At 39.9% G+C, this 25,920-nt stretch overlaps 1 protein-coding gene across 2 annotated transcripts in view; it reads left to right on the top strand.

Annotated features, from left to right (window-relative positions):
* LOC148428874 (suppressor of hairless protein homolog) overlaps positions 1-25,920 on the top strand; it is a 33,726-nt gene that overhangs the window by 4,957 nt on the left and 2,849 nt on the right. For both annotated transcript variants that reach the window (XM_088404925.1, XM_088404843.1), the window contains exons 2-10: positions 13,826-13,864; positions 18,843-18,938; positions 20,728-20,893; positions 21,805-21,979; positions 23,192-23,329; positions 23,415-23,527; positions 23,605-23,745; positions 23,846-24,001; positions 24,804-24,907. In XM_088404925.1, coding sequence (XP_088261051.1) covers positions 13,826-13,864; positions 18,843-18,938; positions 20,728-20,893; positions 21,805-21,979; positions 23,192-23,329; positions 23,415-23,527; positions 23,605-23,745; positions 23,846-24,001; positions 24,804-24,907 — 1,128 coding nt within the window. The remainder of the gene's footprint in view (positions 1-13,825; positions 13,865-18,842; positions 18,939-20,727; positions 20,894-21,804; positions 21,980-23,191; positions 23,330-23,414; positions 23,528-23,604; positions 23,746-23,845; positions 24,002-24,803; positions 24,908-25,920) is intronic.

Genomic DNA, 25,920 nt, shown 5'->3' with positions numbered 1-25,920 from the left:
TTAGTGGGGAAGTGCTTAGCTGCTTTTAACGTTGTATTGGTTTTGATTGGAATTTGTTTGTTTTCGTCCAACAGACAAAACGCTTGTCCTGTGCTATGCTGTTGTCGTCAGTCACAACCGCACACAGAAGTGACTGGTTGGTTTGTGGGGAAAAGAACATTTGCCAATAATTGGTTGGACTGAGCAATTAATTTTAAATGGAAGTTGATGCAAATGATGGGAAAAAATGTTTCAATGTTTGTTTGGTATCCAGAGAGGTGAAGCCAATTGAGAGGAAACAGCAAAACTCTGAATAATGTCATTTGCTTTTTTCTGTAAGTGCAGGGGAAAATAGAACAACAATAATGTGAGTTAAAAACCCTACCAAATTATAATGGTTAAAATATGAGGTGAGGCTTCTATTTTCTAAAATGACTGTTAGCTGTAGTCAAAGTTTAGACCGATTATTGAGAAAAACAAGAATATTTGCCTATTTTGATAGGCATATTTGATTAATATCGACATCGCCCTTTCTTAAACCTAAAGACTGGTAACTCAATTCAGGTAACTATTTCTTTGAACTTTTCGTTCACTTTATTTATAATAGATTCCGCTGACCATGGTAACACTTTTTGGTTGAAATTACTTGAAATCGTCAGGTAATTTTTTAAATATTTATATCATTCAGAAATTTGATTTACTGTCAAACTACAAGGAGCTACTTTTTAAAGTTTTTATTAAACTTTTAAAAACATCCATGATGACCCTGGGGGCTCCGCAATTTTTTTTGTAAGAATTTTACAACAGATGTCAGCTTTCTAAGGAAAAATATAATGAATTACGAAAATCAACCTGACGTGAATCTGAAAATTTGTTCAATAAACATATATGCTTAAGAAATTTCGAAAACGTTTTTTATTTTTTCACGCAAATATCTTCCTTTTTTACTAAAACAAATATCGGCTCAAAATATTGGTTATCAGCCTCCTTGACAACTTATAATCGGTTTTGGCCCTGAAAAAAATATATCTTTCCATCTCTGCTAGGCATGGGCCGATATAATGGCAATACTGTATATCACAATTTTGAAACTTGCGGTTATTTAAAACCGTCCAAATCTGATATATATTTGTTTTTTTTGTTTTTTTCACATCTTGAGTGGTCTGCCTTAACGGGCAATTAGCGGGTGCCTCCTCTTGATGTGACTCGTACTTTTTGGCTTCCACAACCTATCATGTCCACTTTCTCGTTTGTCAGCATCAGTAATATTATTGTGCATGGTAAATGTTTGTTATTGTAACAAAATGCTATATACATTATATTTGGTTTAAAAATGAATGTTTATATCATAGAAAAATGGCCACCTAATAAAGATCTTTAAATTTTTTGAGCTGTGTTTTCAATACCCCGATACTGTAATTTTTTTGCTCAAAGTTATCACAGTCAGATTCAGATCTCATCCCATGCCTAATCTCTACTGTTGTGTCTGTTCTAAGAAGCTGCGGTTTTGTCCACTAGATGCGATGAAACTGAAAGCAACATGGCTACCTCAACTGTTGATCAAAATGGATTCTACTTTGTCTAGCTTCTTTCTTATGCTAACACATGTTTGCATGTTTGCTTCATGATAATGGACAATCTCCTACCGGGTCGTGGCCGGTGGGTTAGGTGCAGTGTGTACATTTCAAAGTCGTCAGAAAAGCTTAACTAACCCATTGACTGGTTTAGGTTCTGAAGTGACGTTATACTTCATGTGTTAATATTACCAATTGATATTCAAGGCGCTCTGCAGTGCTTGCTTACAATCCAAGTACAATAAAACCATTTCTACCTCAAACGAGGAGAAAAAAAAGCAACTCCCTAAAGGAAACACTGAATCTCCAGTGTTGGGAAAACCCCAATCAACTTAACATCCCACAGCGAGCTGCAACTGCTGCTATCGCTGTGTTAGATAAGAATGGACAGGCAAGCAGTTAGCTAGTTTTGTTGTGAGTGCTCTTTCATTGCTCAGGATATTGGTTACTGTGTTACGCATGTGAAGTGCATTATATGGGTCATGGTTTGGGCTATTAAGAGTTTTTTTATTTATTTTTCATAAACAGTACAGGGAGCTACGTTCATGGTTTGATATTTGTACTCATCTATTTGTTGTTTTTGTACACTACGAGTTTTATTTTCGGCTTGATGTGCCGACGAATAATAAAAAAGTGAATTGAGGCATTTTAAATCTTCTGGCATTTATATGCTAAGGGATGGGTGACCTGGCCCAAAAATAAATTATAAGTTTAACATTCATAGCTTGTGCAAGAAATAGATATTCATAGCTTGTGTAGCAGATCCATCAAAATAATTCTATTCATTGCCCAGCCAAAGTACACAAGATACAATAGTTACTGAAAATGACAATAATCGTAAAGGTCAGGGTCTAAAGGTATCTGTGCAAAGGGTCTGTTTAAAGCCATATTTTCTTTGTTAATGTTTTGTAATGCACCTCTTGGAAGTTGTCATCTGTTGTTTGATTAAAAACTAGATTTAAATTTTGTATTCTGAGTGTTTCCAAACCTACTGCTTGAGGCATCACAAGTGTAGTTATCCTGTCCACCGCTACCGGAAGTGACATTATAATAGCCAGAAAGCAGACTACATCTTAGAGATACTGCAAAAAAAAAAAAATAGAGATACTGCACAATTTCTCATGCTACATGGAATACTCAATAGCTTGCAATTTTTTTTTTTTTTGAGGATGAAGAGGTTTTGACACATAGGAGCTGACAGAAGCTCAAAGCTTCACTGACAGAGGGTGCGAATACACTGTGAAACAGCTGTGAAATCCCAATTCACAAGGATTCTGTGATGTCACAGTTCTGGAAATACCTGAAGAGGCAAGAGTTCATGATTCAAACCACAGAGGACATATTCAGAATTGTATATAGTGATTTAACAGCTGTGTACCTACTGCATTCACATTGTAATGACAGTTCGGCTCGGTTAAGGTTTTTTAGAGGTCCTAGTAGAAACTGGAGTTTGTGTTTTTGCGTGTCATGTGACATCTTCAGGTGAAAGCCATCTGACCAGAGTGAGCCAAATTGTGGCGACAGCAAATGCTAATGCTAATACAACTACCGGTACTTGAGAAGAGCAGAAAGCATGGCTAGTATGACTAACAACTGAAAAATTGCAGACCCCACAAGGTGATTAAGGTCAGCAATTTGGAAGTATTTTGGCTTCTTATCCCCAAGTCACATCGAACATCTTAAAGCACCTATAAGACCATAACCTAAAATTACGATATGCAGGATACGGAAGAAACCATGGGCACGGACTACTTTGACAAATTTATTTTGTGATTAAATTATAGATAGTATACATGTACTGTATATCGGGTTCCACTAACACACTGAGCGTTTTTTCAAAATAATTCTCTGTTTAAAGTTTTACAATGGATTTTGCAAGTCAGCCTGTAGGGACACCACTACAGGCGTTTACCCAGAGTTGACCCCCTCCCTCAACCCCCCTCACCCACTTCTACTCCACCATAAAGCAAGCTGGGGGCACAACAGGGAGTTCTCAAATGTCAGGAAAATAGTCAAGGAAAACAGCAGTGAGAAAGGCACGTTTAGTTTCCAGGAAAGGTGTACTGTTATCGCCGAATGTTTCTCTGCATTGTGCGGTTGTTTAACTAAGGCCGCTGCGCTGTTTCATAGAAGAATCCGCCTGGTGGCATTCCTGTGGCTGTTGACGTCAGGAGGTTTCTGGCGCTCGCTTATAATCACAATGAAGTAACGGCAATGCTTGTCATTTTGCGGGACACTCCATTGATTGTGGTTGAAAGAACAATGCACTTGGCTTGTCCGACACCCGCACGTGGCCTTTGGTTATCTCGGTTGGATGTACGCTCTCCAAAATGTTTACCTAAGGACATGTCCGTGTTGCACACATGCGAGCTCAAAGTAACTCAACACACAGCCATTATGGTCTAAACCACTGGCAATAAATGTTAGTACACCCCTACCTAGGAAGTGATCAAATTATTCATAAACATTCATTTTGCCCTCCCTTGACTTGTTGGTTTTACAAGGTCTTAATTGTGATTCATGTAAGGCGCGGTAAAAATTGCACTGGCATCAGCCATTGCACCAAACGAAATCAGCAAATCTACTGTAAATTAGTTTTATCCAGAGTTTAGTTACAATTCCGGTCAAAAGTTTGGAAACTCCTTCAAATTCAGATTGTCTCAAACACATTACAAAGTAAAGAATTTAATCTACTGACTCTTGATACTGCACAGCTATGAAATGAAAGGCATTCCAGATCGTAAAGCATAAAATGGAGATATGATTGGCTCATCAGCATGTTTTGTAGAATCCTGATACAGTAATGACACTGATCATTTGAATTTGGTGCATAGGTTGACGGGAAACATAAAAAACATACGGGGTTTTGGCTGTCAAGTATCTGCCTTGGCCACCCCTGATGTACATCGTAAAGCTGAAGTGCAAATTTGTTTTTGGACAAAAAGACCCTACTTTAAACTAGGGCTTCAGCTGTCGATTATTTTTGTATTTGGCTATCCTACTCAAAATACTATTGAATAATCATTAGTTCGGATTCAAATATATAATTACATTTAAATAGTTAAACATTTTTTTTCATTTAAATTGTGTAAATAATATTGAGAGACAAATATCTCTCCATTTGGTTTATGAAACAAAATCACCCCAAAACCACAATAGTGATTTTAGCTGACTAAAACAGCAGTTAGGGTAATCCTTGTTTGTTAAAAAGTGATCAGTAGGAACAGCGAGTCAGTTGAGTCATAAATAAAAGGCCTTTGAAAAGTCATCTGATGACTCTCGTCAGCCTATATCTGGCAATGGAGCGTTGGTACCATCTATTGCTGCTCACTGCTGCAAACAGGAAACGTTAGAGCCACTGTCGCCTAATGTTTTTAATATTTATCTACAAAATGAGTTTTTTTGTTGTTTTTTTTTAAGAAAATGAAAAAATCTCTAGATGCTGTTTCCAAACTTTTTATTTGTAGCATATACAGTATCAGTTTTTGTCTTCAATCTTGTATACATTAGCCATAATTTTGAAAATGTTCCTTTTTGAAAACGCGCACGAGGACATTGCAATACTTTGCCGCTGTACCAGCTGATGACAACGCCATGTCTCGCTCGGCTGATTGGCCCAGTGAACTCGTTTTCATAACGACTGAAGTGACTGTTCAGGGGAAACAATTTGCAAGAGCATGAAACCCCCACCTTCAAGGCAACGTTGAAACCAGAGCACACAGACTTGCGTTTCAATGTCTGCAAAAGTCTGCCACCCGCTTAAGTTCCATAAATGATTATTCAAATGTGGGAAATGCATGAACTCAATTTGTGTTCTAATGAGCTTGCTGATTTCATAGGCGTGAGTATCTTTGGTCACGAACTGCTTAAGTGTATGATTCCTTCAAACTATACAAGTGTGACTGTGATCATCAACAAGTCCTCTGGCCATCTGTTACATAAGCGGCCCACTTTTCACATCAAGCATTTTGTCTGACCAATACGTAATTCAGAAGTGGAAATACAAACTGAATGTAAACTTTGGAGTATCATAACTACGGTAGTCACCAAGACTGAAACTAATGATTGTTTTGATACATTAATTGGGTAAAAGCATCGCAAATTGACAAATTACAAACGTATTATGATTCTGTTACTCGTTTGGGCTGAAACGTCAGAAAATTGACCAAAAGGTTCAATGCAGGATATCAGCAATTTGATAACATTCACCGCTGAGAAGCTGAAAATTTGGACAGTTTTAAGTTAAAAGAGGTATCAAAAATGATTCATTGAGTATCAAAAATAATTATCGATTAGTTCTTGATTAATCATTGCACATCTAGCTGTTACTTCTAAATATTTTTAGAATCGGGTATTCCATCAATTAATCGGTTAAAATTGTATTTTGCAGTAAAGTATTTAAACATTGCTTTTCATTTGCTGTTTATTTTCTTAGCTCTAAAAAAATACTCTCTTAAAATAGCTGTTAATTAATGTGATTGTTGATTTCTTGTCAATTAATTTTAGCAGCACCAGTCCTGGTTCTTTCGAGACTCCAATGATTCTTGTTCATTTTCTCTGGTCCGGTACCGAATGGTGCAGAATGGTGTGTACCCGCTGTTACATTACAGGCTCAGCAACGACATTTGTTGTCAGGCGTGCAATATGCCGAGGGAAAAAAATGTGCATACATTGTAATTAAAGTCCAAGCAGTTTAGCAGATGTTGCTTGTGATGTTTTAGTGAGCGACGCAGCCAAGGCCACTGCACACACTCATTACAAGGGAAAAGTTCAGACTCGGTAGAGCCCAATCGGCCGGCTGAGGGTTTTAATCGCAGCGAACTACTTGTTTTGGATTCCTGCTCTGCTCACTTTTCCGACTGAAAATAGCAATCATTCGATGTCAGTAGGCTGATCCATGGATCCGATTTTGCCATCTGTGACATAAAGAGCAGACACAAGTTCAATTGGTTAAAAGATAAAATTGTTTGTTGTTTTCTGTTCTTCCGACTGAAGCTGTCACGAAACTGCACGCCGATATGATAGGCTTGATCGTTATAGGCCGATATTTGTCATTTCATGCAAGATTGCGATCAGCAGTAATGTCATAATTTGCCATATGTATTTGGGGCTTTAAAGTAACTTGTACTAGTACTTAAGTATGATATTTTGCTAACTCAGTTGGGGCTGTTTTGTTGCATTTCTGTTTAAAAGAGGTGATTGTTTGTTGGAAAGTAAATGGAGTGAAAATGTGCGCCTCAGTGCCTTTCGACGTGTTCACGCCGCTCAACAAGAATGACTGGACTGTAGTTTCAGTTTGTTCATGCATTTGAAAAGGTTGAGCTCTGAGCCTGAGGCTGATCGTCTTCACGAGCGTCTTGGTCTTTATTTTATTATGTATATATTTTTTGGACAAACAAGGCAGTTAATGTTTCGTTTAGAACCATGAAAATATAGGTTCTTGGAATATTTCACTGTGACTAATAATGCATCAATAATTGAGGGCAAACTTCTCAGATGATCAACCGTGGAGATTTCTTGGAATGTAAAATGATTTCTGCACTTTGATGTGCTCGACTCTGCTCTTAAAAGGCCGTATTGTCAATCGCTCGCGGCCACTGCAACATGTTTCAGTCATCCATTAGCCAGCCCAAAGCTTCGGCTGGGATTCTTTTAGCGGCCCGCAGTCTTGCAGAATCTTTTCCCGGAGCCAAAATACGAGTGCAACGGTGTTGCCGCGGTCGATTTTCTCTCCCGGCGAGGCGTCCCCCCGGGTGAGCTCTGGTTCCAGCAGTGAGTCATCGGCTCAGCCGCGAGTGAGAAGCGGGAAAAGTCTGGTTCATTCAGGGTTCAAGGCCTCTGTGCTTCAAACCCCCCCTCCACTCTTTCTTGACAGCCCCCCAAACATATGACCCATCTCAACCCTCAAACCCCAACCTCTCTTTGTGGCTACATATTTTCCCCATTTACAAGCTCATGTTGTGGCTGTTCAATTTATCTTTTACAGGTTTGGAATGTCACCGATGGCCTGAGCTGAAAATGCTGCACTACAGGTTGTTACGGCGCTTGCCTCTGCATTTATACTGTATAGTATTCCCCATGCTAATGCGGAGTTAACCAACCGCAGGAATCCACGCTACATCGTGTAAAGTCTGCCTTTTATCGAAAACGTTTTCACGATTCATTTTTCAGACATTTATTGGATGCCAGGAGAACAATAAAACCTTGATTATGAGGGAAAGAAATGCCAGCACCGTGGAAGTGAGACAAGTTCAGGCACACATTCGGGACAGATTAAGTGTATGTATGTTTGAATGGAGCATGTGGTGCGGTAGGTTGTAGAAAATGTATTGTGAGAAAACATTACGCAATTCGTGAGTGAATGATGAACACCACGTTAAAAAAAAAAAAAAATACAGATGTTCAACTTGAGCCATGCTGTGAGCCAGCATTCCTTGAGCAGCGTTGTATGGTTTGTATAATTAGTAAATGGTGCAGTGAAATGGTTAACCTTTTTTCAATGATGTGCCCTCCATGAAATATTTTTTCTGCCAAGTACCCCTTAACCAGTGCAAATAATTTTTGGGCTGTGCAATCCATGTCTGATAAACCTTTGCAGTACTGAGGCTTTTTTTTTCTCAGCTGCAGAAAATAGATTGTGTAAAATCATCTGTTTCATTGCTGCCGGAAAATGGCCTCACTAATGGTGATATGTATTATTAAGGAGTCACTGACATAATTTAACTAAGTTGGTTCATGTTCCAATTAATCTGCTCTTAATTTGAAAAGAAAAGTGCATTCTTGCCACAGCATTAAAAAGCATAATATTTGAGTTGCTGATACCTGCAGAAACCCTGTGAAAATCTTGTATACCCCCTTGTTGTGCCTTCTCAAAAACCTTAGATATACCCGTAACCCCATTTGAGAAATGCTGCAGTGCATAGCAGACTATACAATATGAACAATGGTCTTTACATTGTATGCTTGCCATTTTTCGGGTCAAAGGTGAATCTGGGGATGCCTTCACAATGAACAGGGGTAGTTCACTGTAAGATCACTCTGCTTGAACTGAGTACACAAAAATTTTTTGTGCTCTGTCACATTGCTGTAAAAGTGATTTTGGCTTGGCATTTTGTGGAGCTTTTTCTGGAGATTACTTTATTCATGCTTCCGATTGGCTCTCTGATTGGATGATTGGCCTCTAGATTTTAGACCCTCTTCCACAACTCCTGACAATGCTTTTGAGTTTTTCATGGTCAGATGGCCGTTGCGCAGCAAATGTATCGTTTGATTTATCCAGAGGCTGCTTCCCTAAATGCGACTTCCCCAAGACCAGAGTAAAATACAGTACCCGCTGGAAACTTCATGACCACTTTGTATTATTATTAGCGCCTTCCGGCCTCTGCACTGCAGTGTACCGTTAATGTGTCCGGTTGGTGCCACATTGACCGTACGCCAGACCAAGAGGAGTTCTTCAAAAGTCTGTCCGTAGACCATATGGAGAGTGCGTGCGGTCAAGAGGGAGATCGTTGGAGAGAAGGAAAATGAGGGGGGAAGGAGATTGGGGAGGCCTTTCTTTGGCTTTTCTGCCTCTGTCATTAAGGTCTCCCATGTCAAAGCCAGATGGAGCTGGTGCGTTGTGTGCAAGTGTAAGTGCAGACTGCGACACACCCAACTACACACACACGCACAAGCCGAGTCCCTGCCCTTGGTTTTAGCCGCCAAGCGGGGCATCTCAGGCCAGCTTTCAGACCTCAGCCATCTGCACTCAGTTAGCCAGAAGGGTCAGACGGCTCATCAGCCAGTCATTCAACGTGCTCGGCTAAGCGCGTCTGCTCGTGCGACACTTAACTCCCCATTTGGATCCTCATCAAGGGCCGTCCTTGTCTGATAGCATCATCTCCTTCCTCTGCCGCTGTCATTTTTTTTGCAGCCTCATTTACAGAGGCTGTAAAGTTGAGTGGGAGGGACTTCTGGTGCTTGTGTTTTATTTTGATTTTCAGTTCCTGTTCTCAAGTTTAATTGACCGTTCTGTCGATATTCCAGTCGTGTAACAGTTTGATTTATAAGATGCGAGTGTATCGAAACAAGTCGTTCCACATTGAAATACATTATTTGCTGGAGAGATATAGCTTAGTGGGAAATGGCACCCAAGTTTAAAATGTCATTGCATAATACAGTACCTAACTGCACCGTATCAAATTAAATTGTAATCCCACCGTGTCAAACAGAATCAAATAATTTGATTTTCAAATCAAGCCATCCTTGAATCATTTTGCAAACCACAAATCAAAACCCATGTTGAATCATTGTTTGTGATGGGATGCAGACTGATTGTGATTTAGTAATAAGTAAATAAAAAACCTCCGCTTAAGTTTGCTAGCACAACTAAAGATACATTTGTTTGAACCAATATATTAATGAAAATTAAAAGTTGAGTTTACGATCTGATAGACATTTTCCAAAGGTTTTTTGTTGATGGAAAAAAAAATATATCACAATGTTCATGCTTTAGTATTGTTTTTGTATGTTTTTTTTGTTTGTTTTGTTTTTACTTGTTTTACAGTTCAGTATTGTATTGTGAAAAGCTACAAGATGGTGGCACACATGGTTGCAGTTTTTCTTAGGTCTTCAAATTCCCAGTTTTGCTGTACACCTGCTGTGCAAAGATAATGAAGGCATTCTTTACAAGTTCTAACATATACATTAAATAGCTTTGGCATAATACTGCCAAAAACAGTTTTTTTCATTCCGCATTTTCTATTGTGTTAGTCACTTTATACACTTGTAATGGCACATTAGATTTTCACCTGAAGAGTGTATTCATAACGTTATATTAATTAATTATCATTTCTGACACCGTTTTCTGCCAATCAGTTGCAGCCAAGTACAAAGCACTTTTGTTTTGTTTGCAAATTATCTGTGTTGAACATTGAATATAATATAACTGAGTCCTATTATGCCTTGAAGTATTTGGTTCAGTGCCACTAACTGTTTTTGATACCATTTTTTTCAGTGTGCCGTGAGCACCCTGTGAGTTTAAATCTTTGTAGACTCGTTTTCTTTGCAGTGTTGGCGTCCTCATTTGCCACTCTCCTTTTTTATAAATGGCTGGCAAAGAGACAAGATTGCTGAGTATTTTCCGTAGGTGCGCTGTTGTCACTGCCACATGGGTGGGCACGCATGTAGGGCACGCGCAGGATCGCTGTGCCAAGCGCGGCGCCTGCCTGGGCACACTTCGCCGTCGTCCTGGTCACCGTCTTGCCAACCTCTGGAATTCTCATCCCTCTCATCGAGCCCGTTTGTGTCGGAAATAAGTTTAGTACCTTGACTTGGCTGCCCTTGCTGTGACATTTATTTCCTCACGATGATTAAGTATGCGGCCAAAAGACGTGGGCGTAATTTTGTAGACTTTAGCGTGCTGTTTGGGCATTTACGAGCGTGCTGAACTGCCTTGTAAATAGTATGCTCATTATCCTCTGAGAATTTGTACCTCGTAGAAGGTATTTGTCAACTAGTTCACAGTTTTGCCATAGGAGTCGTTTTTAGTTATTCTAAGTAGCTGGCCGTGGTAGAAAAGTCAGTCATTTTTTTTTATTTCAGGTGTCGTTGTTCAAGTCATTTTTCTGATAGGCTCTTGTCATTTTCCTCATGCACACTGCTAGCACTGCTAATGGAATGCGAAGTGTTAATAAAAAGGACACAAATCTCAGAAAATGTTGACAAAGTCACTAGTCAGACAGTCGTTCTACTACTGTGTTGAATTGTCATGCTAGTGAGGGAAAAATGTACTAGTCGTGTACAGTGGACTAGTAGAATATTGGCCACTCACAGCACTGCTCTGTACAGCTGAGGAAGTGAGATTTTTTTTTTTTAAAGCCTTAATTCATTGTTATGTAACCCATGTGACATCAGTACGCAGGTATTCAATCAGCTGGTTGTGTACAGGCTAGAATTTCCCAAGATTCCTGAATATTTTGTGGGGCGAGACCTGTTTTCCTCGCGTGCACTTGAAGAAAAATGTCTATTTATTTGCTTCTGCACCTTCGTAACATTTGCCCGGGTCGTTTTAACTGTCCCGCCTCATGTCGTCAAATGTTAACACTGTAACGGCCAGATTAGAATCAGATCTTTGTCAGATTTTCAGATGGGGTTGGTGTCACCGAATTGTCCCGTGGCTATCACAGGACGGCAGAGGCATGTTGATAATGAGGTGTCCCGCCACTACAAGGATCTGCTATCAGCCCTTAGGCGAGGAAACCAGACACTTTCTTACAGGCCACAATGCTTCTCCTTCTGTGAGCCTCAACAGTCTTTCAGATAAAAACGTCTTTATAGTCCAGATCATACCAGTGTCATCACTCTTGTTAAAAAAATAGGCTTTTTTTTCCACATCAAATCACAGATACATACGCCTTGTTCTGTTTGTGCAGGAAAATGGACGATGTACAGTGAACATCTGGGGGTGGATTCCAAAGGCGCCGATAGAAGAAGAAAATCCAGGATGTAAAAAAAAAAAAGAGACTCAGCCCGGCTGCACTCTTTTCATTGAGCTTTTAAAAACAAAAACAGCTGAAACAAAGTACTGTCCATAGTAACTATTGAATGTACTGTAAAACGTAAGCCAATTTAACATAGGATAAATTTGAAGTCACTAAAAAGGGTGCTCATTGCGTCGACCGCGCTTGACATGGACGATCGTCAAGGTATTATTGGTAGATCGCAGGACATCGCGTGACATGCGAGGAAAAAAAATAAATAGGTGTCTACAGGGGCTAAAGAAAATAAGTCCCTGAATTCATTTATACCTGTGCATTTATGACATGGGAAGTGGTGTGCATCCTGTGGTGGACAATTCCTTGCTCATTCTCGCTCCTGATTTGCCCGAGCCAAAATGTTTACGTTTCTCTCGTTATGTTCACATTAAAGCAGTTACAGTTGTTGGGTCATGCTCTGTTGATTAATCCATTGTAAATACTGTATATGCATGGTTTTGGGATTGTATCGTTGTCACTTGACGACGTTTTGGAGTCACTGTCCATTGAAGGACTAAGGTAATAAAGGTCATACCGATTAGCTTGCGTTCTACTTGTGGTGCTGAGCTGTATCTGCGGCCAATGATTTTAGAAAAAAATAGGTAGATTTCAGGAGGTTGTCTGCTGCTTGTTGTGTAATAAGAAATTTCAGAGAGGTAACTAACAACAGTGCCAAAGCAAGCTGAGGTTGTACCTAGAAAAGCTGCTGTTGCATCACTTTCTGCAACTCTGCCTATTGTGGTTTCCTGTTGGATCCTCTTAAGTGGAGTACAGACAAACCAATAACCTATTTAAAAGTTCTTTGCTCTTATTGAAATACTGTAGTGCCATAAGATGCTGCCAAAACACATTCTAAATAAGGAAGTAGTACAATAATTGGTGTCAAGGAAATATGAGAAAACTGCTTTTTTTTTAAAAAATACGTAAAGATTGCCAAAAGGGCAAACAAAATTGTGCTTTACAAAACATGTTAATATTGCCAGAGACATTGGAACTAAACCCAGCCAGTGGAGGAGCGTTTTAATGTTTTACATGAATAACATTAGAAAAAAGGACAATTTGGGAACCTTTTTTGTCCTTAATACTTTGCCAAGGTACAAATTGGTCTCAGTATCGTCAAATCCTCAATATCAGGTGACTCGGACTCGAGTGCAAAAAAAATTGAGCGGGACATCCCTAGTTTTACCAATGCAAATTCTTAGTTTGACAGCCCTTATCGCTCGCATTGTGAGTGCCTTACATCCCACTGTTAATTTAAAAAAAAAAAAATAGCTACTTGAAATAAAAAGAGGCTGAAGGCTTCCCATGTCCATTTCTTGGCTGCCTGTAACTTCACCTTCCGTCTTCCCCGCATTATCCTGTTCCTCCACCCGACCCCCCTCCTCCGGAATCCATTAGCTTGCAAAGACAGTCGCGCTTCACTGTGGGAACCTTATCGATCGCCCTCATTTTACAGGGATTCCAACCAATCGCGGCTTTCTCATCTTTCCTCTGAGCCTCTTACTCTTTGCCAAGATTCCTAATCACTGAGGGGAGTGTACTTTCAGTGGGTCCATGCATATTTGTGTATGTTCACATTGCTACATTGCTGATGTTGTGAGTCACGCGCTTGAGGCAGAGTTGTCACTCAGACAAGAGTATCATCATGAGCAAATGTAACGTGATTCATGTCATGCGTGTAAATCCGACTTTGAAACTGCCTTGTTGCCATCATGCGTTCTAATGGTAGCCATTGTGTTTTGTGTCTTCTCGCTTCAGGAAGTTTGGGGAGCGCCCTCAGCCACAGCGCCTCACCAGGTGAGACACGCACAGGCACGCCCACTTGCTTTACTGTAGAACACTAGTTCTACTGTAGAGCGCTAGTTCTACATATATTTTTGCTTTAAGGGGTACAAAATATTTTTCGCTAGTTTAATTAGTAAATATTTGGGTCATAACTTAAGTTGACAACTAATTGATGTTTCATGTACAATTATCCATCCATCCATCCATTTTCTACCGCTGTATTCTGGAGTCGGTTTACGGGGACAGCAGCTTGAGCAGGAAAGCCCAGACGTCTCTCTCCCCAGCCACTTTGTCCCCAGGCGTTCCCAGGCCAGCCGAGAGACATAGTCCCTCTAGCGTGTCCTGGGTCATCCGGGGCCTCCTCTCTGTGGGACCGCCCCAGAACACCTCACCAGGGAGGCGTCCGGGAGGCATCTGCCCGAACCACCTCAACTGGCTCCTCTCAATGCGGAGGAGCAGCGGCTCGACACTGAGGCCCCCCCGGATGACCGAGCTTCTCACCCTATTTCTAAGGGAGTGTCCAGACATCCTGCGGAGGAAAGTTATTTCGTCCACTTGTACCCAGGATCTCGTTCTTTCGGTCACGACCCACAGCTCGTGACCATAGGTGAAGGCAGGAATGTAGATGGACCGGTAAATTGAGAGCTTCGCCTTTCAGCTCAGCTCTTTCTTTACCACAATAGACCGGTACAGCGTTCGCAAAACTGCAGACGCTGCACCGATCCGCCTGTCGATCTCCCGTTCCACCCTACCCTCAATCGTGAATAAGACCCCAAGATACTTAAACTCATCCACTTGAGGCTGTACCTCATCCCCGACCCGGAGAGGGCACGCCGCCCTTTTCCGACTGAGGACCATGGTCTCAGATTTGGAGGTGCTGATCTTCATCCCAGCTGCTTCACGCTCAGCTGCGAACCACTCCATGTACAACAAAGAGTTTTAAAAATGAATGTTTACCATTTTCTATCACCATCCGATGGTTCAGGTAATGACCAATCATGGTTCAGCTTATGAACGTCACTTGACCAAACCCAGAAAATAAGGAGGCGTGATTGATAAATTAGCCGAGTCTTGAGCGCATGTGATGCTATTTTCAGCGTGGTGGAAAATATGTTTTCTAAGGTATTATTTGTAAGATATGATTTAGCTATCAAATTAACTGTGCACAAAATAATTTTCTATAACCAAAAATGCCGATATAAGTTTAGTTAATCTTTAAAAGGCATGTGTGCCTGTGTGTTTTTGTTGGTGTGTTGTGTGTGGTTGCTAGACACTAATTTGCCCTTGTATGTGAGACCAAGGTGTTTGTGTATGAGTGTGTGTGTGTGTGTGTGTGTGTGTGTGTGTGTGTGTGTGTGTGTGTCTGTGTGAGAGAGAGACAGAGCGGCTCAAGTTTTCTGTGCTGAAACTCGGTACTTATTCTTTTTTTACAACAGTCGTGTGGAGAGTAAAGTAAGAATTTCACTGTACGGAGAAACTTGTTTCTACACTGTGGACATGACAATAAACACTGAATCTTTGAAACTTGAACAGTGGTAATGTATGCAACATCTTATTGTAATTAAATTACTATAGTGCAACTGGATTAGAGCACCAAGTAAATAAGGAACTATAGTAAGTGTTCCTATGGCTCAATAAAATGAACATTCACACCCATACATACAACATGTAATTTAAGAAACCAATCAGTCATTGATAGCATAGCGAATGATGACATTAGGGTCGAGCACTAATTTTGCATGAAGTGGCCAATATCAATTGATCACATGCAAGCCGATCAGATTGGCATGAAGTCTAGTTTAAACTGTATATGCGCATGTACACTGTGTATGTGTGAGAGACATAACAAACTCACAGATTTACAAAAAATTTGTACAGCATGCGTGTTAGGTCAATAGAGCGACAGACTGTGAGGTGATTGTGTGTATGTATGTATGTGTGTGTGCGTGTGTGCACATGCAGGCTCACTGGCAGTGCAAATGTCGGGCATTGTGTTTCTAGTCCTGACAGGGCTTCCCCTAAAAAGCCCCCACAGGACTCAGTCATTTAGCTGCCCTTGCTGCCGCCTGACTGAAAATAAGGCGCCCGGAACGAATCCATGGGCTTCGAGACAAATCTTACCTGTATGTGTATTTCAATGTGTACTGTGATGCTTTCAGTTCAGCCTGCCGCATTTCAAATCACACAAATGGGTTGTTTTATTACGGGAGTTTGATTAAAACACTGCGGTATGAAAAACAAATGGGTACTTGTGAAAATGACAGAGCCTCAGCCGGGGATGTCTTGCAGCGGCGAGGCTTTGAATCCACTCAAATGTTTTTACAGGGTGTAGCAAGGCCGATGTCTGCACTAAAAATGGCATGGCAGATGACAGTAATATATAAAAACCTGCTGTGAGTGAAAGCTTAATTACATAATAGAGAGGCTGCACTTTTGTGGGCTGTTGCAGGCCCCTGAAGTCGGGCCTTAGCTAACATTGGATTATTTAAATAAATGAAGCTGGACTGAATTCTTGTGGCACTTATGACTATTACCAGGATCATTTTACATGTGGTCAATATTTAACTGTGTAAAGAAATCTGATGAGCTAGTAATAACAATATTAAATATTTACTAGCTTTTGTATAGTGACACCACGGGGATGGGCTGTGCGATTAATCCATTTTATTGATTTATGTTAATTTGTTTCATTTTACCCACTCGTGCAGTTTAAGGCAAACCCCCACTGCTGCTGCCTCTTTAAAAAAAAATTAAAAAATCATTGCAGCCATGTCTGCCGTAGGGTTAGAACACAAGAAATCGCGTACTGTTATATTACAGGCCAACTTTATGACTTGATGTCTGGGTGCATGTGAAGTTAATGACAAAAACAAACAGGAAACTTATACCATTCATGAAACAATCAGCTGATGTGAATTTGGCCAAGAATAGCAAATTGTACAAAAAGTACTGAAACACTGAACAGTTGCCAACGTGTATTAAACATTTTTGAAATTAAAAATGTAAAGTCTGGTTGCAGGAATATGGGCGCTATGTCACTTTTGTTTTAACTGCAAAATAAAGTGAGTAAAAAGAAGTACAAGACTGCTAATTGATAATACCAAAAGTTAGAAAATCAAACTGGCTCACGTGGCTCTGACACCACATACTAGGGTTGTGGTATCGAAGTTTCAGTATCAGAGCAATTTTAAGGCTAAGTATGATCAGAAACATAGAGATGGGCTGGTACCAATACCAGATTTCAATATCAGACAGATGGTCTGATTTTAAGGTACAAGTACTCGTGAAGACTGCTGATACCAGCCATTGATACTTAAATAGATACTCAAGTTATTTAGCTGATTTCAACAATGCATTTAATATTTTGTTAAAGATTTTTTGCCACTTGCTGTTGACTGAAAATGACATCACACATGTTCAGGGCTCAGTTAACAACCTATCACGTTTCAGCCTGCAAAAATCATTTGATAGAACCCAGAAAACACGTGAGCTGTGACCACCACATTTTCAGTTGAGAGCCACTGCAAAAATGTGTTTTGAAAGATATTAATTGGAAACTAGTTCAAAATAAAAAAATAACTTTTTAGAGCGGCTTGGTGGAAGAGTGGTAAGCACGTCCGCCTCATAGTTCGGAGTCCTGAGTTCAATTCCAGATCACGCCGGCCTTCCTGTGTGGAGTTTGCATGTTCCCCCCGTGCCTGTGTGAGTTCTCACTGGGCAATCAGGCTTCCTCCCACAAAATCCAAAAACATGCATGGTGGGTGTATTAGACACTCGAAATTCCCCTTTGGTGTGATTGAATGCGTGAATGGTTGTTCATCCCTGCGTGCCCCGCAATTGGCTGGCAACCAGATCAATTTGTCCTCCGACTGCTGCCCATAGACAGACTCAAGAGATTTATTGTCATATGTATAGGTGTGTCATACAATGAAATTCTTATTCTGTTCGCTTCCTTGAGCAGCAGACTACATTCCATAATTGAGCAATAAATAAATAGCAATAAACAACAAACAGACAATGGCTCGTAATGTGCAGAATATCATAATTTGTTTTTTTTAGTGCAAGATATTGTTTATGCGTGCGGTTACTGGCGCTGGGATAGGCGCCAGCGACCCTAGTGAGGATAAGCGGTTTTAGAAAATTAATGTAGTCATGGATATTTTGCAGAAAAACAAATCTGACAGTCGTTGGTGAGCATGGCAGTTTTTTTTGTCATGTTGTTAAATTGTATACAGAGTACTAGAGCATTGGATACTCAGTATCGGCGAGTACTCTTAAGATATGAGTACTGAAAAAAAAGATTGGGGAACCACATTTAACACTATGAGCATTGTGCATGCTTACTCAGGAACTGTAACGTAATTGTTTTGTTGCTCAGCTGTAAATTTCCCAATCCATTTTGAACTAGATCAACCTTAATCTCCTTCCACTACCCCCCTCCATCCACACTGCCCCTCCCACACATGCACGCACGCACTGTGATGGGGGCCTCTTGGTTACCATAACAAAGGTCCCGTCTAACCCGAGCGTGCGGCGTGGTGTTACGAGGCAGAGTGGGAAGCGCCAGCGTGTCAGGTGTCACTGACATCTGTGGCTGAGCAAGGACCCGTTGCCGGCCGGGCGCGCGTCAGCTTGTACCCTCCCGCCCCCACCCCACCCCAGCCCCGCAACCCTTCCCAGCCGGTCGTCAACGGTTCAACTCAACGCACCCCCACCCCTCCGTCTCCATCCTCGAATGGACCCAGCTGGAGGGAGCAAGCGTAGCTTTTTTTTTTTTGGGCTGCAAGGCATTAAAAGGGGGTCAATGTGAGTGTACAATAAGCACGTTTGGTCCACGAGAGTCTACAGTGAACCCTTGTGGGAGTTACCACCATGAATATTTGGACCCCCCCCCCCCCCAAAAAAAAAATTTCAAACTCGCCTATCTTACTAGTTTAATTCCTAAATATGCCACCTCACCTCCACCCCTCCCTTTGTCTCACTTCTCTAGAGAAGCCATGCGGAATTACCTGAAAGAGCGGGGGGACCAAACCGTGATGATCCTGCACGCCAAGGTTGCACAGAAATCCTACGGCAATGAGAAAAGGTGAACAGTCTCGTCTTCTTTTTTTTTTTTTTTTTTGCAACTGTCCTGGACTCGTATCAGCCTGTTTTCCTTGGCGCAATCATCTGCTGGTTGCTCTGTAAATCAACCGTGTAGACGGCCTCAGGAGAATCCAAGTTCAGGTTCAGAGTTTCAGCTTCTGGAAGGCGATTTATGACCAAAGCACACAGCTGATAGCACATGGGAAGTATTTTTTAAAAAAAGGATGTAAAGAATCCAAATGAGCCCAAAGAGTCCTGGATTGTAGGTGCTACTTATTTAAAAAAATGAAGTGTTTTTTGTTTATCTTCAATGTTGGTGTTTGGCTGCCCTCTGCTGGAGGTGACGTGCAGCGCATATTTACCAGAGTCACTTTTATGAGGACTGCATCGCAGGCTTATGGTTGACCTCAGAGGGTCAATTACAACTGTGGAATGATATCCAGACATAGACAAAAAATATTAAGCCACATTGTTTTCGTCAAATTATTGTTTACTTTAATGATTGGTATGAGTCAAGTTGTATTATGTGACTGAAAGAAAAGGAAACATGGAATGCCGAAAGGTACTAGTTTTGGTAGTGCAATGTCAAGAAAATCATATTTGTTGTCATCATAACTGTCCAAATGAATGCTGCATTAGTTGTACCAGGCATTTAAAATATACAAGAAACTAATAAATGTGTCCATGACTTCAAAAGTATTATTATCAGGGATGCAACGCTATGCCCAAAATCGATATTGCAATTTTGATTTAATATCGTTTTCAATGTCCTCTTTCCTGTAGTTTTTTTAAAACAATCAAGCAATAACTATCAGAATTCATTATACATAAATAATTTGGTTTTCTGGGTTAGTTCTACATCAAAATAAAGGCAAATGAGCCCTGAGTGAAAATGAAACATATTTTACTTCTCTAATTCTCTAATCTCTAATCTGATTTGCTCACTACAATATTTTGACAAAATTCTACCAAAGTGTGGCATAAACAAGTCAGTAAGTCAAAGGTCAGATAACAATAATTCAAACAAATCTGTGGCACTTATCACTTAAACATTTCATGTTTTGTGAAACAATGATGAATAAAAATGTGGTCGACGCTTCTTAAGAATTGGACTTATCTAAACACTACATAGATAAAATATTTAACAGTCAAAACTTTGCAAAAAAACACTTTAAATTCCATTGTCTCAAACATATTCACCCTTTAAGCGCCAATATTGCACCGAAAAACTTTTACAGTATCTTTTTATCACTAACCATTTTCAAGCTACAACTTTCTGAAATAATTGCACAAAAACTGAATATGTGAATTGAAAAAATCTGGTGTCTAAAGGGCGCCTAAAGGTCAAGAAATTAAATCGATTAACTCATAAAAATGCAACACTGGGAATTGAAAGTCATTCCAGGTTATAAAGCATCATCCACATCATAAATTTGACTGAGAAAATACAAAGCTCTCATCTTGGCAAAAGGTTTATACTTTAAAATCTAAAACACTTTGATTTGAATGACATTTACAACTTGAGTAAAATATTCCTTATGTGTTGCTTCATAGTCTGGATGACTTTATTAATTTGAAAAAACATTTCAACAGAGACATTTCCAAACTTTTGACTGTTGCCATATGTCAAAAGTAAAAGTGAGGTGTTTTGTGGCCCAGTCTTTACCATTCGAACATTACCTTCCACCGCATTGCAATGTCAGTTTGAATTTGACTAATTGTTCAGCCCTATTTTCACTTTGAAACAAGATTCAGTTTGAATTGCGACTGGTCTTTTTACACGTGTCCAGGTTCTTCTGCCCTCCTCCCTGTGTATACCTGATGGGCAGCGGCTGGAAGAAAAAGAAGGAGCAGATGGAGCGGGACGGCTGCTCCGAGCAGGAGTCGCAGCCGTGCGCCTTCATCGGCATCGGCAACAGCGACCAGGAAATGCAGCAGCTCAACTTAGAGGGGAAGGTACGCCGGCCGTTGGCTCCTTCTCCGCGGTAGTTTGTCCAATGGGGTGGCGCTTGCGGGCTGGGGCGGATGAATTGGGGAAAACAGCGGTACCTCTACTTACGAAAATTAATTCGTTCCAGAAATCATTTGGTAATGTAATTTTTCATTTGAAGAAGTGCCAAGCCTCCAAAAAACACTCCTAAACCCTTTAAATTACTAATATTAATTGTAGCAGTTGATAATATGAATGCAGTTCATTTGTTTCCCTTGAGATGGCGCTGGTGTATGATGGTGTGTGCAAAGAACTTAGTTAAGGATGTTTTATTCATAAGTTTTTATTTTACGTTTCTAGTAATCTAGGCATCATTTACAAGTCCACGTGAGCAATAATGTATATTTTTGGATCAATTTGAGTCAGTAAATTTTCTCAATCTTAATTCAAGGTGGAGCAAAGTGATCCCTGTTTGTTAAGTTGCTCAGCCTTCTTGCGCTTATGTGATAGCGACGTGCTAAAGATGCTAACGTCAAATGCCACAGCGCGCTTGCTAACTAGCGATTCAAGAGAAAATCTTCAGCGGTTTGTTTACCGTAGCCCAAAGCAGTTTGTAGTTTTTTTTTTTTTTTTACGTAACTACGAACTATGTTAGCCATAGCGAATGCCAATTATATATTTGTTAGTTCTACGGTTTGAACTGTTGGTGGAAAGTGTGGATGAAGCGTGTGAAAATAAAGTGCAAGACCACAGTAAACCTCGGTGCAATGAACTCGTGTCTACTGTTTGTGGAAAAGACGCCATATTGATAAATTGTACAAATGCATCAAAAACTGTGAAAAGTCATTATAGATACGGACGTAAGGATATGATATTCATTGGTCATGGAATGAATTCAACTGGCGCACTCATGCAAATCATCTCATCTCGTCCCCAGAACTATTGCACAGCCAAAACCTTGTACATATCGGACTCTGACAAGAGAAAGCACTTCATGTTGTCTGTCAAGATGTTCTACGGCAACAGCGCCGACATCGGTGTATTCCTCAGCAAGAGGATCAAGGTCATCTCCAAGCCCTCCAAAAAGAAACAGTCCCTGAAAAACGCCGACTGTAAGTAGTGAAGCCGCGCCGTTATGTCACAGGCAGACCACCTGCGGTCTTCGCATGCTGTTTTGTCCGCGCTTATCTCACTGTTAACACAGCTGCTGTGGAAGCGGCGGGTCGTTTCTGATGGGGGTCATCTTGTAAGCCAGGGGTGGGCAAACATTTCTGCTCAAGGACCACTTTTGATTTCTAACAGGGAAGCATGGGCAAGGTTATTTGCAGATTTGATTTTTTTTTTATGGATTTGTAGTTCGACAATAATCGAAATGAGTATTTCATTTATTTAATTCTGATATGTAACTATAATTACTGAAGTAATTGTTTAACTGTATTTTTTTTTTGCAATCATTTATTTGAAATGAAAAATTGGTTAACATGTTACTTAACTCAAATAAAAATGCTAGATTTCAAGGTCACGTTACAATAAATGCATATTTACTCTTCGTTTTGATTGTATTGCAGATTTTATAGTAAATATTTTTTTAATTATCATTGTTTAATAAAATGAATAATGTGAATGTAAGTGTTGCTTTTAATATCACAAATTTTATTTTTTATGCCTGTATTTATAAATGTATTCTCATGCTTTTTTTCATTTTATTTTAAAATCATTACTCAACATTTAACAAAGTAATGCATAATGTGTTATTAAAATAAACAGATAATAATTGAATGATTAATTTTAGTCATTTTAATTGACCAATTTCTTCAAAATAAAATTAAACATGTATACATTTAGTGGGGGTGTTTTCAATTAAGTGATTATTTATTCTTTTAGAACATTTAATTGTATCCCCGATTATTTATAATCACCCAACTTTTAAAGAAATGTTAAATATTCTTCATTGGAAATGATAATTCATTGTTAAAACTTTTAATGTGTGTCTAAATAGTTTTTTTTTCAAATTTAATCTGAATCATGTTGTTTTTCACATGAAAAGGTGTTCAATCATTCTTATTTCAGTTTAAGGATGAATATAATTATAATTGACCAGCTACTGAAGAAACAAAACATGTCAAATGTATCTGTAAAAGTTTTTTTTCACCTTTAATTTGAAAATATACAATCTATTTATATCCTTAGCGTAATAAAAGATGATTTGGTGCATCAGTGTAAAGGAAAGGCTAAAGTCAATGCACAGATATCACAGAACTGTCACTTACGCTAATGCCCGCGAGCGTGATTTTAAAAAGTAAGCTTTTGCTCTTTTTCGACAGTGTGCATCGCATCAGGCACCAAGGTGGCGCTGTTCAATCGCCTGCGCTCGCAAACGGTCAGCACACGCTATCTCCACGTGGAGGGGGGCAACTTCCATGCCAGTTCCCAGCAATGGGGAGCTTTCTACATCCACTTGTGTAAGACCCGCACCCCCAAAAGGCCAGTGAGGGCTCCCGCGCACTTTGCCATGTTAAAAATTGATCTTTGGCTTTTGTGTTCCAGTGGACGACGAGGAGTCAGAGGGGGAAGAGTTCACGGTGCGAGACGGTTACATTCACTACGGCCAAACGGTCAAGCTTGTGTGTTCGGTCACCGGCATGGCGCTGCCCAGACTGGTAGGAAAAAAAGAACCGTCTCTTGTCACCTTCCCGCCGGGCCACCTTTTAACTCCCGCCTTTCCGCCTCTCGCCAGATCATCCGTAAAGTGGACAAGCAGACGGCGCTGCTGGACGCAGACGACCCGGTGTCCCAGCTGCACAAGTGTGCCTTCTACCTGAAGGACACCGAGCGCATGTACCTGTGCCTGTCGCAAGAAAGGATCATCCAGTTTCAAGTGGGTGCTTATTACGCCTCGGGCTTGGCTTGGCTGTCAACGCCCGATCCATCCACCACGATATTTGTCTTCTTGCGTCCGACCTCGTCTCGTCTTGTAGGCCACACCGTGCCCAAAGGAACCAAACAAGGAGATGATCAACGACGGCGCCTCCTGGACAATCATCAGCACGGACAAGGCCGAGTACACTTTCTACGAGGGCATGGGCCCCGTCCAGTCGCCTGTCACCCCTGTGCCTGTGGTCGAGAGCCTGCAGGTTTATTTTCATTGAATACAACCATACTTTTCTATCGGAGTTTTGCTAGCTCCTTTATTTCATATGCCCCAGCGAGCAATTGCATTTTTAGCAATCCTCTAATATTTGTTGCATTACATATAAACATTTATACATTATCTTTAGTGAATAAATTGTTGTCATTAACTAGAATTAGATTACTTATTCACTATTTTTAGCCCCCATTGCAAATAGCAAAAATTAGCGAGTAATGAATCATCTAAAAATGTGTACAATTGCCTATATTCAGGGCTCTTGGGTGCACCCATTTTGTATCATGTTTAACAATAACAAAAGACCAAAGCAATATAAGACAACTTTTAACACTTTTTTTTACAGTGTTTATACAGGTTACAGGTTAGTCTAAAGTAGAAAAAAGAATGTATGAAAGTCCCTGAAATTAAAAAAAAAAGAAAAAAGATGGCAATCTTATTTTAATGCAATTATACCTCACATGGCAAAAGAAGCATTTTCCCTGAAGTCACCCCCCCACCTCCCAAAATATTGAATCCAAAGCCCTTTGAGCATCATAAGGTATAGAAATCACTATTTAAGTCCCCTCAAGTGACCATAATAATGTCAAATATAAATACACCCGTTGTTCTTAAAACAGTCAACATGTCTTACGCATCATTTGATGTCAAAACATATGGATAGTCGCTTAGTCCAATTGACATATTTTCAAGGCATTTCCGCCATCTTGTGGCATCTGAGAACCTTACGGAAAAGCACATATTGAAATTATTAGTATTTGAATAAAAATTCAATGTTTGTCTTCTTGCAGCTCAACGGTGGCGGAGATGTCGCCATGCTGGAGCTAACGGGACAAAACTTCACCCCGAATCTGCGAGTGTGGTTCGGGGACGTCGAGGCCGAGACGATGTACAGGTGTGCCGCGGCAAAATTTGGTTCAAGTACCAGCTGCCACTCAGACCCTGCGAAATTAAAAAAAAAATCGAATCTTTGGTACCGTAAAAAAAAAACAAAATAATTTGAAAACACATAAATACTAATTTAAACCACTGATTGACATGATATATTGGTACAATTGTCATAACACTATAACACCCTGCTTTCCCCCTTATTCTTTATTTTTTTTAATTTTATTATAATTTTTCTAAACAACTGATATTCACACATGAACATGTCCTGAAGAAAACCCTGTTAAATTCTCACAAGCCCTTCTGGGGCCTTCAAGTATTTCCAGGTGTACATATACCCACATTTGGGAACCACAGCACCATAATGTTATATATATTTTTTAATATATAAATGATGCAGTTTTTAAAGTTGTGCTCTAATAGTCATATTTAACCGTATTGTCCTGTGAATGACTGTTGTGCCTTAGGGCTGAGACAAGCTCCAATTGCTGCAGTATTTTTTTTTTGTATATAATTATACTGCCCTCGGGTGGAGAAGTGCTCACACCAGATGACATTGAATATTTGTTTAATATAAATTGAGTATGATTTGCAATATTAAAAACTATGTCCTGACAATATAAAATACTGATAACCGATTAATTGGCTGATTTATTAAAAAAGAATAAAATAGCATTTGTTTCCTCGCAATGCATTTCGATCGGTGTCAATTATATGTGGACTTTCACAATTTACAGTTACAATTAATAGTAAAATGACTTTCATATTGAACAAATGTTTTGTGTAATTTATGTTACTCTGTATTTTAAGGCTTTTATTGAAAATTGTGACTAGGTTTTGTTTAAAGTAGTGACATCTCGGTCAATTATTCGCACAATCTCTTTGCATTGCTTACCAAAGTGTTGCTTGTAAAAATAAATATGTGCTCTGTTTTGAATGGCAGGTCCACATAATGAATTTGGTTAGGGTGTGGATTTATGCGCTATAAATAACGACAACAACTAGTGTTACTGTATAAAA

The sequence above is a fragment of the Hippichthys cyanospilos genome, chromosome 1 (assembly GCF_059441005.1).
Source record: "Hippichthys cyanospilos isolate Australia breed blue-spotted pipefish chromosome 1, RoL_Hcya_1.0, whole genome shotgun sequence".
Lineage (NCBI taxonomy): Eukaryota > Metazoa > Chordata > Actinopteri > Syngnathiformes > Syngnathidae > Hippichthys > Hippichthys cyanospilos.
This window is presented reverse-complemented; position numbering and strand designations above follow the sequence as displayed.